The sequence below is a fragment of the Antrostomus carolinensis genome, unplaced genomic scaffold (genome assembly GCF_000700745.2).
Source record: "Antrostomus carolinensis isolate BGI_N321 unplaced genomic scaffold, ASM70074v2 scaffold46990, whole genome shotgun sequence".
Classification (NCBI taxonomy): domain Eukaryota; kingdom Metazoa; phylum Chordata; class Aves; order Caprimulgiformes; family Caprimulgidae; genus Antrostomus; species Antrostomus carolinensis.
In genome coordinates, this window is record NW_010288570.1 from 1,739 (window position 1) to 18,167 (window position 16,429).

A 16,429-nucleotide genomic window follows, 5' to 3' on the forward strand; every position below is an offset into this window, starting at 1 on the left:
GGACTTTCTGCTTAATTGTCCCATTTTTGTTGATGGCCTCACGTCTTTGTCCAGTTCTGGGTCAGCTAAGGCAGCGGCAAAACTCCCCCTGACTGCACAGTGCAGGATCAGGCCCTTGGTATTCTTTCTTTACATTACTGTTTCATGCTTCTGTATATTGCTGTGGGAAGCTTGTGCTAATTTGACAATCTGTTTTTTTGTTGTATTAATGACTGAGGGTATTAATTTTTAACTTCAGATCTGTAACTTGTTTTTGTAGAATTAAGTCTATATGTATAATGTATAGACTTTTAATTTTTATATATTTTTATATAAATTGTATAGATACATATGTATATTATATATATTATATATTATCACATACACAAAAACGTGCAGTAAAACGTGCAGTACTTGATGTTAAAAGGTTTTTGGGTAACAGAACTATATATACATAAAGAACTTAAGATAGTAAAAATGCTTTTTATTTAACTTGAAGATGCCATTTTAAAATTCTGTTGCTGTTTGTGACCAGCTGCTGTTAATTAATAGAACTTAGAGCTACAAAAATTGCCCCAGGCTAGATGATCAAATGAGGTATATTAACTAGATAAAAACTGTCTGAGTTTGTAGCTGAAAAAAATACCACCAAACAGCGTTATTACTTGGGTAATTGTTGCTTTACAACAAATCCCATGAACATAGTCCATCTGTCAACTGATAGATGGTCTGAAGTCTCCTGTCACAATAAGCCTAAAGAATAAACTGCCAAGCAAGGCAGCACCCTGAGGGTTTCTAGTGACCTACACCTTGAGATGGTGGAAGTTCTTTACAGTACTCTGGTTTCTGTCTTTTCTGTGAAGTTCACATATTGCCTGTACAGTCATTTTCCAACCACTGCTTTCAGTATGGATGTCCATTTTAAATAAACAACCAACCACAATTGAAATGCAATGTGAAATTTGGGGAAAAAAAATGAAGTAACAACAAGAAAAAGATATTTTAATTTCCCTGCTTTTATTAGAGACGTGTGTCACGGACTCCTGTGACTGTCAGACTCTCTTCCTGCAGGCTTCTGCAAAATCATGGTATCCATAAAGCATTAAGAATTTTCAAAATATATTCTTTAAAGATTTGTACCAATAGTTTCTAAGTTACATGGCTGCTGATTGTAAAAACGGACTAGCATTCATTTTTGCATGGGTAACGAGAAGGAAGTATTTAATTTCCCAAGCTTTAGATGTTATACCGTGAAATGAGACTCCTTGTCACATGATGACTAATCCAATCATAATAGCTGGCGACTTTTGTATACACACCAGGGTGACCAGCCTCCCCGCAGTTCTCACCCCAACTCACAATGCCCCAGACATAGGCCACATTTTCTGCATCAAAACAGACCAGGGGTCCTCCTGAATCACCTCTGCAACTGTCTATGGAGCCATCATAAGTACCTGAAGCAAAAGAAGAAATAGAAAGCAAAAATAAATTCATATACAAGCTTGTTTATGCAAGTTGTGCTTGTTATGCTGTATATGTTTATACAAAACAGAGCTCAGGAGGTTTTTCAGGTCCATGTCACTATCTGACAGATGTTTGCCTAATGGTCACCAGTACAGGAGGCCCCTAACCTCTTTGATCTATTACTTCTCATTTCTTTTTAAGTGCAGGGCCTCTCTTTAGATTTGTGGCTGGCCCAAATCCTCCTCCTTTTGATGTCCGTGATGTGAGTCTTGTTTTACCCTGTGCAACAGAGAAGAATTCAGCCATATTGCCTATTATATCATTAGAAGTAGCTCATAAAAAGTGTAAAAAAGCTGGGCTGAAAAAGGTAAAAAGATTTGTAGTCTGATTCCTAGGGAAACACAGCTATCATAATATGTGTATGCCTATGTGTCTGCCTTTGGTGTCCTCTCTAGCCAATAATTAATTGGCCAGTTTCATCAGGGCTGTACAGAGAGGCAGAGGCCTCAAAATTTTCTCTACGAGCTTTATGAAAACGGGTGGGCAGGTACAAGGAGGAGAGCATGTGAATGCTGAGATGGGAGGGAGAGCAACTGTCTGTCAGTGCCCTCACTGCAAGGGCCTGGTCACCGTGTGGACTTTTTGCAACACCAGATAGTGGCCCTGAGGCACAAGTGTGTAGGATCCAGTGCTCTTCATAAGTTTTGGTGCTCACAGAACTACTTGTTTGCAATTCAGCAAATATAGTGCTCGTGAAAACATGAATTAAGAGTGATGGATGTGATACAAACAGAAACACTGCTACAGGGTTAGAATATGATTTATGCTTTGTCCTATATACTCAGTAAAAGTTTACTAATTTCTAACACCCTTACTACACTTTTCTGCTTGGTTGATTGACCTAGAATGAAGGAAACCATACTAAGCATGAGTTTTTAAAAATGTAACCTCTTTCTTGAACCTCTACATTACTGAGGAAATTTTGTGAACTTTTCAGAGTTGGAATTACTAATCCTATAAAACAAGATTTTATCGCCTTTACTCAGTTTAATTAATATTTGCTTATATAACCAACTTCTGTGGATACTAGCCCTTAATTTCAAAGTTTGTATTTGCATCAGGGAGGGGAAGCTAACCCCAGATACCCCCTTTTCTGATGCTGTCCCTTGTGATACTGTCTTTGTTCCCTCCTGGTAAAGTATGATCAGCTGAAACACACAGAAGATCAAGGAGATAAGTTACAGAACTTGCAGAGTAGACAAACCTAGTATCTTATAGATGTCATGCTGAATTTATCACAAATTATTTGGCTTTTATGTCTGGTTTTTATTTTTCCTCATTAAGTAGTTTTTCTAAATATTGCCTTTACTTTTTGATTTAAAGAAGAGTTTAAACTGTCTGCCCTGCAAGCTGAATACTTATTGCTATTTTAGTTATGTATTTGGCAATACCTTTTGTTACTTGAGAAGCAAAAAATGTGGTTTCAAAATCCTTATTTTAGTAGTAGGAGTAACAACCAGTTTCCTGGACAGACTAATCTTAGTTTGAAAAGTTAATTGCATTTTTCCTGAGGTGCAGTGTGGTAGAAGCAAATGTCTAAGCAGGTGAATAGTCACATTCTAGTCAGCGGGACTACTGATGAACCCTAAGACAGGCACTTGCTTAAGTATGTTGCTGAATCAGAATCAAATACAGTAAAGGTAGGAAGTTCAGTGGGCTGTAAAGCGTTTGTGTATTTAGAAAATGTAACTCAGATTGCATACTGAAATTTGCCCACATAATCATAGAAACTTGGCATACTGTCATCTTAACTCTGTTTATAAATAGCTGTATACTGGCAGATGCACCTAGGCTCCAGTGGCTAGCATTTTGCTAATGGTGACACTGCGGCAATCGGTTTATTGTCTTTCCCAAGTCTAAAAGACTCCCAGCCAGTATGCCTGACCTTATAAACACTGGGTTTCATAGTAGAGAAATTATAGTAAGAAAATGGATGCTTGCCTGCACATGCCATTTTTTTAAAAAATCGTCCTGGATACAATTCAGAACAATTCTGAAATAAATTAACATTGCCCCACTTGAGGATATATTGTTTGGTATAACCTAGAAAAGAAAAGAATAAACTTTTCTAAATTAAAAATATACATACAAAAGTACATATTAGACACTTTTAATATCATAAATTGATAGATATTTTCTTATCTACAGAATATAATCTTAAAAATTATAAATCAGATACCTTAAACTGCCACTAACACTTATCCCATATGAATTGCAGTACATTGGCCATATATTTCAAAATAAAAGCAGAGTGGTTTAATTTCAGTGTCAAATACAGTAATTCTGTGACATTTTCACCCTTTCCCTTTCCTTGTCTTCCTCATTTTTTTCCCTGTGTTTTCCATATCAAGGTTTTCAGGCACTGGGAAACGGGTATATTGTTTTCTAGGAACTGGAGATGTGACTGATCATCCTTGTTACCTTTTTTCCAATTCTGCTTTGCCTTTTTTGGGATGAGTGGGCTGGATATTGAAGGTACAGGTGAATGATATATTCACAAGGTTAAGGAGAGTCTCTGTTTTGTTCTCTGCCCATTTGCTAGTAATTCCGAACTTTGCATTTGCTTTATGGACTGCTACTGAGGATGGACAGGAGAAGGTTCACAACCAGTACGTGGTAGCTCCAACACCAGCCTCTAATTGCTGGGATACAGAACAAATGCTTCCCAGATCTTTGAAAGCGTGATTACATCTGGCTTATCTGTCTCTGTGCAGCCTTCTCTGGGCTAAACTCAGATATGGCTGAGACAAGATGTGTCGAGTTTCCTGTTAGCTGCAGCTCAGATCCTCTTGGGCCGGGGACAGGTTGTGACTTCAGGCTTCTGTGAGCAACTAACTGCCACTTGTTAAATATTTTTACCAGGTCTCCACAGCTAATACAAATCTTAGATTGGCAAAAGGAACATTTCTTATTGTCATGGTAGTTTTCAACCAGGAGTGTCCTCCCAATCAATTTACCAAGTGGCTGAAACAGCAGAGGAAGCAGTACAGAAAAGAGAACCAACAGTGATGGCCAAATGCTGAACAGCCTTCGTTTTCTGTACTCAGCCTCTTCTGAGTGCTTTGTGCACAACTCCTGTTCAGACTTTTCAGAATGAAAGCTCGCCACAATTGGAAAATGAATGATACATATAATACCTTCTTGTAGTACACACTAAAGCAAATACCTTTCTCCAGTCCCCATCCAGAAACCTTGCATCTGTCACCAGTCTTGAACATGTACTCTGACCAGGGGATACAGGCAGGGGTGCTGTACTGCAGGGAGCATTCTCCTTCTGTAAAACCTCTCAGCTCCAGCAGAGCAATGTCATTTTCATAAGTTGATGCATTATATTTTTCATGGATTATCAATTGGTTTAGTCTGAAAGTATCTGTCTCTCTGTCATACCATATTGTATCCAACAGTCCAGTCCAGACACGGTACAGATGAACTCGACTTGCCCTGGAAAAAACAGTGAAATAAGATATTTTTGGTACTTAACACAAGCACTGTAAATTTAAACTAGCTGTAAACTTAGGCATTTCATCTAAGTTTCTCTAGAACAAAAATTCATATTAGATACATATGATTTCTTTCTGGACTTGATGTCCAGGTTTTTCTGAAGTGCAGCAAATGCAAGACAGATGACACTTACTGCTGAGTAGAGCAGCTAATACAGAAAAAATACTAAAGGCCAGCCTCTGTGTTTAGTGCTGCGACAAAAAGAAAGCAGGCGTTCAAGCCTCTCTGATTTCAAGGGAAAGAAGAGTGAGCAGATGTGGATGGGATGCTGGGACTGGCAAATACTCCCTGTCTGCTCTTGCTTGTTTTGGGGAATATATGACCCCAGGGACGTGCTCAGGGAACAGATCCTGGACTTCCAGAAGGTAGAGGTGGAGAAGAGGACATCTCTTGTAACTCCCTTTCAGGTAAAGTGGCTATGGTGAACCTTTCCTGCCTGCCTACTATCTGACTGAAGAATGCAGTGTCTCTTGACATTACTTCAGTGTCTCTTGACATTACATTCTCTCATCATTACTTTTTCATCTTCCTATTCACTGCCAAAATATTCTGCTTTCTCTGAACCTTCCCCATCATTAATGTGAGTGAGTTAGTGTTTTAAATTGTTCTATTCAGTAGGCAAATAGGAATTAGCAGACAGGTAGCTAAGAAGGGTAATAATATCCAAATCAATCTTTCTGCCTTGCAAGAAGAGAATAATTTCCCAGTTTGTTTTTACCTGACACAGTGTGCAGCAGTCAGAACCCAACAGCCACCAATATAAACCCCTCCACAGTACACTGTTGCACCTTCACTGCCAGTTTCTTTAATTGCCACTTGCCAAGGGAATTCACCCTGTTCAAACAACAAACACCCAAATAATGTGAAATCATCATAATTGTACTATTTTTAGTGCATAAAGGGAAACACACTTCTTGGTATCACCTCATCTCTTTGACTATATCTGTAAAGAAAACATCCGCTCTCCAGAAATTGTGAACTTAGCTCCATCTGATATAAATGACAAATATTCTGAAATGCAGTAATTTTGTTCAGTCTTCTGACTTTGTGAGATGCTTCCTTCCCTCCAGCTTTCTGTTATGAAACACCTTGCAGCCAGAGAAACAGATGTAAAATCCGACCTGGTATGATCCATTATAGCATTTTTGACCGTATTATGTTTCAAAAGCACAAATTTAAATTCCAAATTGTCAGAATTGTTCTAGATATGCTATTAGGTATTTTGCTGAATCATTTTCAGTGTGTGCTGGTACTGTAACGCTCAATTTTGCAACTCCGTATGTTACTTTATAAATTATACTTCTCCTTACTTTCATTGGGTGCTATGGCACTACTGTTGCAAAACTTGAAATTAGCGTTGTAGCTGATTTTGCTATTTCTGTACATTTTAGCAGAAGGACAGTGATGCCCATTTAAATTGATGCTGAATGAACTCGTATCTGGTAAGGGCTTTGTTTTGTTTTTACCTTTCTTGCAATCTCTCCACCCACGATTCTTTTCCGTCGAGTTAATGTGTGATTTGTAAGACCGCAGTGTACTTGGGGAAGAAGTGTCTTTATCCTTTTTCTTTCTTTAACAAAAAGGAAAAATGTGTCTCAGAATTCAGGTATCCACTCTGTCTATTTGGAGACAGTTTTATCTTTATCGTGAAAATTTGAGTGCTGTGAATATGCCAGTAGCTGAAGTAGCAGGAAAGCAAAGATAAAACATTTTGGCATGTTTTTGCTTTGAAAATTGCTTGCTAAGCCTTAGCATCGCATTACGTCTCTTCATTTCCCACTGCTGCTTGCATTCAGGCAAATAATTTTAAAGCAGTTCCTCTAGATTTGCTGAAAGTACCTCTACTAGTTGCCAAAACATGCAGATGTGGCTCCTCAGCCGGGATGAATTATTATGGCATTCTTGAAATTAATGGCAAGTGAGACAAATAGTAAGCCCCACACTATATATTACTAAATCACCAAGTCCAAAAAGCTGAGTGTTCTGGATCTGGCCAGCTGGCTGGAAGCTCGAAAGCTACTAGTAAGAGGGTATGCTAGCTTTGGAGGGTTAGTTGCACTTACCTTCATCCATACTGTGATTTTCAGCACCTTTGTCTTTACCTATAGTAGAATAACAAAATAGGAAAAATGCTGGCAAACATTTAAATTTGTTCCATTACTTGAATATATGTTTGTGTGCCAAAATTGTGGTACGTGTTTTAAATGCATAAGGGCACAGCATTTCACATCAACAGCCGTGCTCTCTCAGCCTGGTACCTGCTGTTCCCTTTCCTACTAGACACTGGCTGCTTCAGCCTACAAATGACCTACATCCAGTAGATTTGTGACTAGATGACATCTCTCTGCTTTCCATGTCTAGGGAGCCCTTCTGCAAAGAAACCCTGAGAAATGACCTTTTTTTGGTTTTTGATCTATAAAGTTATATACCATTCTCCTCCATGGAAACAACCACTCTCCACCATGGAAACAACAGGAATTCCTCCTCCTGCCCCATCAACCTTTTGGAGCTTTCTAAAGCCCAAAGGAGAATTAGGTTACAGGATTTTTTTTTTTTTCTTCCAATTTAGATGTTGCTGTTTTGTACTGTGTGCCTCCTTTAACACAGGGTAAGGGAGGGTATTCAACATGAGAGGTAAATTAAATGCTTCCTGAATCTGGTTTGTCAGCTTTTATTAAAACAAAATGCCCATTGAATTCAGTTCCTAAATGGGGGTTGAGGATTGGGTCTGTTCTCATGTTACTGATGGTAATGTTTACATTTAGAGTTCAGTTTACCTTTACCAATTACCATTTACCAATAGTGTTTACTTTTTGGCTTTAGACTTTGTCTCTTATCAGAGCAAGGAAAAACACTCAAATTTCAAAACAAAACAAAATCTTTTCAACAGTGAAGGGAAGAGAAGAGAAGAACTATTACACTGACAAATTAGTTGAATTCCTCATCTGTGAGGAAAATATTCCTGCCCACCCTGTCTATGCTTTCTTCACAAACAGGGGATACCAGATTGATAGATGGCCACGTAAGCAAAAGAAATAATCTGCCTTAAGCCTCCCACAACTTCCTCTGTTTCATTTTTCCTTTAGTTTTCTTTATATTCTTTTCTAGAAGGAAAGGGAGGAAAATTACATAACCTTTTCTTCCTACTATGCATAACAACATTGGGAAGACTAATTCTTACATGCATTTTGGTTTTGCTAATCTGTTAAATAATTTAATAATATGCATTATGCAGTTGCTAGTTATAACTGAGAAGAATGAAAGGACAGAAACAAAAACATCTTTCAGAGGGAAACCTGCACAGAGAACTCGAGCTTCATCCTCTCCCGTGAGACAGTCAATTTCTTTGTTACAGACATTCTTATTTGGAATACAGATATCTGACCGACAGTGGAAACTGTTGTCTCTGCACTCTGTAACACAGGAGAATTATAAATGTAAATCACAGGATCACATGATTCAGCAACCTCACATAATTAGAGAGCTTTTTAAAATATAAACATGATATAATATTCATGTTATGGGGGACTTGACTGTTCATAAATAGATGACAGAAGCAGGCTCTGTAAGTGTAAAACAAAATGAGTATTTGGCTCTCCTCATTTTACAGTCTTGAAGTTTTAGGACTTAGAAAATGTGGATCTCTGTTACCAGTTCAGTACTGTACTTCTAGACTTGGTATCACTCCTTACCAGTTTCATCCACAACACATGCCCACATTCAACCTCAGCCAAAGGACCTCCAGTTTTGCCAGCATTACTGATTATCTCAAATGAGGAATTTATGATGCTTGGGTCAAATTTCACCCCCAAAATCAAGAGTCCCAGATAGCTTTTGGTTGAATGAACTAAATGCTTAAATGCAGGGTTAGGAATCAAGAGTTCTGTTTTGAAGATAGTTGATTTAATAACTTATTTCTTCTAGGATTCTTGATTATATGAAACATTATTATAAACCTGAGAAGCCCTTTCATTTTAATTCTTGTAATCACTTTGTTCTCAAAAGCAAAGTAGTGCTTGAATTTATAGCAGAGTTTTTTGAGCTACTTTATAATCTTAAGTCAATCCACTACTTAAGGACATAAGTCTTCAACAGAAAATAAGATAGTTCTCTAAAAGTATCCAGATATCCCAATATGAGTGAAAACCCACTGAACTCAGTTGAAATACTTATTTTTGTTCCAGGAAGCATTGTTCTCTGTCCATACAGCTGAAACAGTACGATTTTGGTCAAGTGGAATCTGAATAAATGTCCTCTAAATATATGAAGCCACAGGTATTTGTTATTTTTTTTTGAAATGCCTGTGACTGTGTTTCCACGATCATCAGATTAAATTTACTGACAACTGTAAAACTACAAAAATAAGGTTATTTAGGGATAGTGATAGGATTTGTAACCCACATTATCATTTGCCACCTGAAACCCAACTTCTGAAATTATTCTTCATGCAGGTCATGCTAGATCCATTCCTTGTTTCTAATCAAAATCATTACAGCTGGAAGTGCAGATGCTGAAAGAATGACTGCTCATGAACAAGCTTTATGACAGGAACTGTTCACAGATATTCTATGGATAATCTTGTATTAATAATAAATTTAAGAGAGATCTTACTTTGGTTTAAAGACAGTTCATTGGAAAAATGGTGTCTTTGATTAATTACTATTGATTTTTCCCAACTGAAAATACATTTTCATTCTAACACAGTTGTTTTGTTTTGGGTTTTTTTTTTGTATCAATGTTTAACAGCCTCCTATATAATCTCATTGTATTTCCTCTGAGGAAATACAGATTCTCAGAGATGATTTGCCTGCTTCAAAATATTCTATTATGCCTACTTTTTTTGCACTTGTTTGTACATATACTATGGTTGGATTGCTTTAATCGAATTGCTCTTGGAAAAGAGACTTCAGCTGTTATATCACTGTAAAAATTCTTTGGGAGTGGTTTTCTGCTGACATGATTTTGAAGCAGCTGAGAAAGGAAATTATTACCTCTACAGCACAGTTCATCACTTAGGTCTCCACAGTCATTGATTCCATCACAGGTTTTATTCAGAGAAATGCACTTCGTGTTGACACACTGGAACTCACCATCTGAACAAGCTGTGCAGCACAGTGAAAATGAAGTTAGCGTGGAAATGCCTACAGGTTCACAACCGCCTGTGGAAGTATTCTGCTTGCGCATTTTATTCTGTCAGCAGTTTGGTCTATCAACAGCAGGCATCCTGGGGCCCAGTAATGTAGATAGGAATCTTTTTTATTGTTTTAATCACCCTCTCATCAAACTTTCAATGTGACCACTTATTTTCCTCCTCCAACTTGCAGTAGCCTGGCAAAAGGGAACTTCATTTTTTCTGTTCAAGGAAAAACCAGAAACGATTGGTTCAAACCCTCTGTAGATGATTTAAGTGATTAAGGTGATGGATGTTCCCCCTCTAAAAGGAAGTAATCAAGAGTCTGTGAACTCCTAGTTTTGTGGCATAAGAAAAACCTGAGACAATTCATAGCTCTCTTAACCAGCAGCATTTCAGGCTGATGCTTGTCAGTGCCAAAGAAAGCCCACTACAGAGAACAGAAAGCTGTTATAAGTCAAAACAAGGCCTTGATTCCCCTTATATCAGTGGGAAACTGCAGAGTCCTGAAACTCCCCAGAAGACATGAGCAGGTCTGCTATAGTCATGCTTGTCTGGCTGCAGTGCTACTAGTGTCCTAATTGATCTCAGTCATAGACAGAGCAGCCCATAGGAGGTTGTTACCTGTCTCCTGGGAGAGACAAGACTTGTGGGATACAGTATACTTTGGTACCCTTGGAAGGGATGGGGGAACAAGGAGAACCATGGGTGAAATATATTTACTTTGGGGAAATATCTGTAAAAATACTTTAGAAGCAACAGTGATTTTCCAAACTCATAAACTCAAGACTATCTTGACTCAATACTGCCTCAATTGTCCTGAAGTCCACAAAAGGATTATTTAAAAGAATCAAAAGGTTTCAGTGCAGATTTGCTGTGGCTGAGAGTTCATCAAACCAGGTCCTAATTATTTAAAATAAAATGGAAGAGCCCCAAATAGATATAAAACTAAAAAACTTACTAACCTCTGAGATTTTCATGGCACTGGAGGCTAACAAATCCCTCATTACTATCTCTTGATTTCACCTCTATGTGACATTCAGCAAGACTTGTCTCTAGGCCCCTGCAATTTATTTTTAGACAGTGCATTGAGTTTAAGGCAGATTCTGGGATGCTGGAATGGGCTTGGTAATCTTCAGCACCACTGTGAAGATACAAATAATAACAACAAATTATATCAGTTCACAATGGATTGTCCACTGCTTTTCTTGTTTAGAATTTATGTGTTAAAGAACTTTGGTCATGGCTCAGAAAAAGAGCAAACTTGCCATGGCATCATCTAGAGATAAGTAGAAGTTTACTTTGGAAGAAAAAGTAAAACAAAGTGCTAATTTTTGCAGGTTGCTGCATAGAACTGTCCCTAAATTCACATGTAGCTCTACGACAGTCACTGTGTATCATGATGGATAGAAATGTCTCCTTTTGTAGCAAAACTTGTAAGCTCAGATCTTTATCTCCATGTGGACACAGGTGAGCCATAATTTGGAAACCATCCTGCATGGGGTCAAGTATCCTTGATGTGATCAAAACCAATACATACTGAGGAAGCTCAGACCACTGCAATACTGGAATTAATAAGTTTTATCTCCCTTGGTTTTACCTGAGTGGTATCCTCCTAACAGTGTTTGTATCCCCTACCTTAAAGAAATGTGGATCGAGTAAATAAATAACTAGAGAGGCTTACAGTGGGACTCCAGGGCTGAATGCTCTGTCCCAGGACAAACCCTTCTCTGCTATCTGAAGAGATACTGATCAAGTCTAGGAAATATTTGCTTCTTATCTAGAGGGGACAATTTAGGGCACTGCAATAGCATTTTTAGTCTGCAGGCAGGGCTGGGGAGGCAGCCCCACCAAACTAAGTTAAACTAGCTGTATATATGTAAAATTATTATGTACAGGATATAGATCTGACTCTTTATGAGGAGCTGAATGTGCAACTCAGGTGTCATCAGTGTGTTTGAAGGAAAAATAATAAGCTCTATGTGGCTTCAGCCATTCCTGGGGCCAAAGCAAGCAATGGCAGCAGGGACAAGGGGTGAAGAAAAAAACCAAACACGTGTTCTGGTTCTTGTTACTTTGGCCAATGCAAGTGACAAAACAGAGCTGTAACTCTGTTGTCAGCGTAAGAAAGTTCTCTGCATACAGGTTATTGCTTAGAGCTACCTGGGGATGGTCCATCTGTGCACTTGCCCTTACCCAGACCTGAGAGAAAATCTCTGTATTGGTCTTGAGCTTTCTTTGAAAACTGAAACAATTACGGTTTGTGTAGTTCTAATCTGTAATAGAACAGAGAAATCTATGTTTGGGCTTTTGCTCTCGGGTATCAATTTAAGAAGCTTTATCAGAATATTGTAGCCAGTCCATTGTCCATGAGCTTTCTGTCTTAACTGGTGGCTGACTGTGACTGGCACTTACATAAGCATTGCTACTTTTTCAGATCCCTTCCAGTTATCCAGAGACAAATTCCCCAAACTTACAATTCAAAGCCAAGGTGCCTGCAAGCCACGTTTGCTTCATTCATAGTCCACTCACTGTCACATACAAAAATGTAGTTCTTTTGATTCACAGGTTTTACTTGAAGCAAACTTGAATCTTCATGGCCCACAGAGATTGAAAATGTTTCTTAAAAAAAAAAAAAAAAGAGAGAAATAAAACAAATCCACCCCAAAATCATATTATATAGATGTATCTAGTGGAAAGACAGCACAGAAACAAATCAGGACTAATTTTGTATTGAGAGCCAAAGTTCATATGGAAAGAACAGTAGACTGGGAATCAGAAACTTCAGGTATTATTCCTGATTTTTCTGAGGAATGACTTTGTGGCTTTGAGCCTGCCACTTTTTCAAAATATACCAGTTTCAGGCCAAATGAGGGTAATGGTTCCTACCACATAAGAGTACCTGGAGGTCTACTGAGGAAAGGCTGATCTTAGTATAATGACTTTCATTAGAGGACTTTTGATAACCAACCACTAACACTTTGAGTGAGATGGCCAGATCCTGCTTCTATTACCTGTGTGGCAAAACTCGCGCTGTTTACAGTGAAGCTGTGTGGAGAGCGCACCAGATCAGACGGAGGCTCTCCAAGACTTTTCAGTGGAATAGGCAGAATTGAATCCTCATGCCCTGAGGGCTGAGCTGAGCTGCTCCTTCTGTGGGGAAAGGGAGGAGTGGTACTGGGACAGAGACTGGGCAGGAGAGACCTGGGCCTGGCTTGCTGCTCCTCCTGCATTTCTGGAGGTGGGGTTGGAGGACGGGTGAGAACAGCAACTGCTACTGCTAAAAGAGGCCACCCCTCCAGTTAAGCAGCAGACATTTCTCCCTGCACTCAGATGGAGGCTGAGCTGACAAAGCAGCTTGCTGCAGCCTAAAACACAGGTGAGAACAAACAGCTGCTTCTCAGTGCACAAACCACCACTAGTTTGCAGGGCAAGAGCTTTCTGTTTTAATGAAATCCACAGCATGAAGATGATTGAGGTGAACATGGCTTACCGTCTCCCCATGTGCTCCCACGCACACCTCAGCAACTTGACTGTGTTCCTTGGACTCTTGTTCCTGTGAGATCTGTCCCTCTTCAAAAGATACCCCCTCTGCTAATGTTTTCAGCCGGCCCTCTCCTGCTGTGCCTCCCACCATAATCAACACCCTGCTTGGAAACCTTTGAGCTCTTCCCTGCGTCGATTTCTTCCTTTTCTACCCCATGATTTGAGCAACCTACCAGCAGCAGGTTGACGTGGGCCTGTTAATCACTTAATTTTTATGAAAAACAACAGATACTGGCCATTTTCAATGCCTTTTCCTTTTCTGTTTCATGTTCTTACTAGTGCAAGAAAATGAGCAGATTTTCTGAGCTGTAAATACTTAGCATCCCCTTGGCCACAAATGACTGACTGATACATTTTGGAAAAGGAGGTGTTAATACCTTCAGACTTGCATTTTCCCTTGTGCAGAAACTTTGCTTCGGGGCGCTGACACTCATAGCTCTTCAGGTGACAGTAAGTATGGAAGTATTTTCCATTGGTAGAACAAACTGAAGAGCCATTCTTTGGGCACTGGTAGGGAAGCTTACAAAGGCATTTTCCCTCCACACATCGTTCCCATGGATGACAAAAAACTTTCTCACAGGACTTCTGTGTGTATTTGTTGCTTAAGCATTCTTGTATGAGGTACGTGTCTTGCTCAGCTGGCTGGGCAGGCTCAACCTGCTGAAACTGGTTTCCTTGAGCATTAGATGATGCATTCTGCAAGATATAAAATTAAAAAAAATGGAGTCAGACTAGGAACTGCACCAAGATTTCTGCAGATCCATTTACTGACCTCAACAAAGTCTTCATTCATAAGTCTTCTCCTATCTTACAAGCTAAATATCATTTATAGCGTTTATTCCATTGTCTTTGGCCACCTCATCTTTCTCAGTTTTTCTGAACTTCTTTGTCTTTTCAATCATTCACCTGGTGTGATCTTCACTCTTGCTGTCTCCCACAAACTTTATAGTCTTTACTCTTCAAACATCAGCTAAAGTGCACAGTAGATTATAAGCCTTTTTTAAGACAATGGTTTATAACATACCACACCAGTGGGACTGTAAAGCAAATCAAAACATGAGAGGACCAGAAAAAAAAAATAAATACCAACTTTGTTCTTTTCAGAAACTTATTTATTTGCTTGGTTGGCTTTGGCTGGGTTTAAATGTAATCTGTAAATATTAACTATTTAGAAGCAAATAAATAAATAAAATTGATTTGTTTCACCATGTGACTGCTGAAGTAATGAGTATCTTAAAAGAAATTTGAAAATTAAGTGCCTTTCTTTATCAGCTCTTTTCCTGTATCTTGCACAGCAGTGGATTTGCAATGTGGTCGCTGGTCATCGCTGGGCTGCAAGTACAGATTCTCACCCTCTGTCTGACTGCCTCGAGGTGAGTGGCTCTGCACCTGCCTTTGTGCAGCTCTCTGGTGACTTCACGCTGGCTGCATGCTTCTGCTTACTAAGATCTATGGGTAGGAAGAATGTTGAAACATGAAAAATATATATGGATGGACTTTGCATAAAAATGGGAGAGAAAAGTTATTCCTCAAATGTGATTTATCAGCTTCAGCTGTGTAAACTGAATCAATAGAGCTGAAGTTTAGAGTTCTCATGAAGAAATCCTGGCCATAGTAAAGTCAGTGGGGATGGTGTTGTGGCAGAACTTAATCCAACAAAACCCCATTTTAACGGTTGTATAATCTTACTAAATTCTTCCTGCTGTTCTCAGGTCACTGAGAGCCAGATCCGGCTTGGCATAACTCCCCCATTGTACTAGGGATTTCTCCTGAACAGGAACAAAAGGTGCTGATTTTTATCTAAGGGTTTCTCTAAAAGACTTGGGGCGCGCTGAACGCTCAGCCCGGGTGGGCTTTCCGGGACACTTCTCTCAGAAAAGGTTCCTCAGCAAACCTCCAGGCAGTACGATGTACCATCTCACCATGTTAGAAGTCTGCAGTCTTGTTTCTTAAAAAAGCAGGGCAGGGAAAATTGCAGCACTTTTCTGTGGTCAACCATGCTTGCAAATTTGCTTTAGGACAGGATCATGATTAGAATCTTTTCCAGAATCCTGTTAGCATAAACCCTAGATAGATTCAGGACCCGAAGCAGCAAGCTTCAAACATTCGGGCTGTGCTAAAACAAGTGTATGAAACACAAATACTATGAAAGGAAACTTAAAAAAATCAACTGTTTTTGCTTTTGTAACAATAAACTGCTTTTTAATTTTTATTTTTAAATAAATCACTGTTACCACAAGAAAATAAATTCTTACCTCTGATCCACAGAAACAAAAGAGACACAAGAAAACCAAGAAAACTGTGACCTCTCGCATGATGAAATTTTATCTCTCTTTGTAGACAAATTCCTCTGGCTGGGATTCTTTTGAATGTCAGTTGTTAAGATTTGTGTTTAATTTTTAACCATTAGTAAAGTGGTTAAACACACAAAGCGTGTTTAGAAATAAAGTAGGGGAGCGTCAGCTATGAACTGATCAATCTGGTCTCCGAAAGGATCCCGCCTCCATTTAACTGGTTTTACTGTAAACACAAGAGATAACGCAAGTAAAGCCCTCACAGTGCATGGTTAAGAGGAAGCACTTATGAAGGATGCACGCGTCCGTGTTTTGCCAGAGACCGATCGAACGATCCCGCTGGTTCTGCCGGTTGTGGGCGTTCAGCTTTGCCCGACTGTTTGTCACCAGAGACGTGCGGGTTTATGGAAGAGAGACCTGTGGATTTATGTCTTTGTACCTATGGGGGGAGAGG

General features: G+C 39.1%; 1 protein-coding gene across 1 annotated transcript; it reads right to left on the reverse strand.

The window, feature by feature from the left end:
• Positions 1-1,215: 1,215 nt before the first annotated feature.
• Positions 1,216-15,996, reverse strand: CFI (complement factor I). Its single transcript, XM_010167067.1, has 12 exons — positions 15,937-15,996; positions 14,059-14,377; positions 12,613-12,757; positions 11,101-11,279; positions 9,996-10,106; positions 8,301-8,417; positions 7,068-7,106; positions 6,471-6,574; positions 5,723-5,838; positions 4,670-4,944; positions 3,445-3,546; positions 1,216-1,433 (listed from the first exon to the last, which is right to left on the reverse strand). Exons 1-12 carry the CDS (start codon positions 15,994-15,996, stop codon positions 1,216-1,218), a joined length of 1,785 nt encoding a protein of 594 aa, XP_010165369.1.
• Positions 15,997-16,429: the final 433 nt, after the last annotated feature.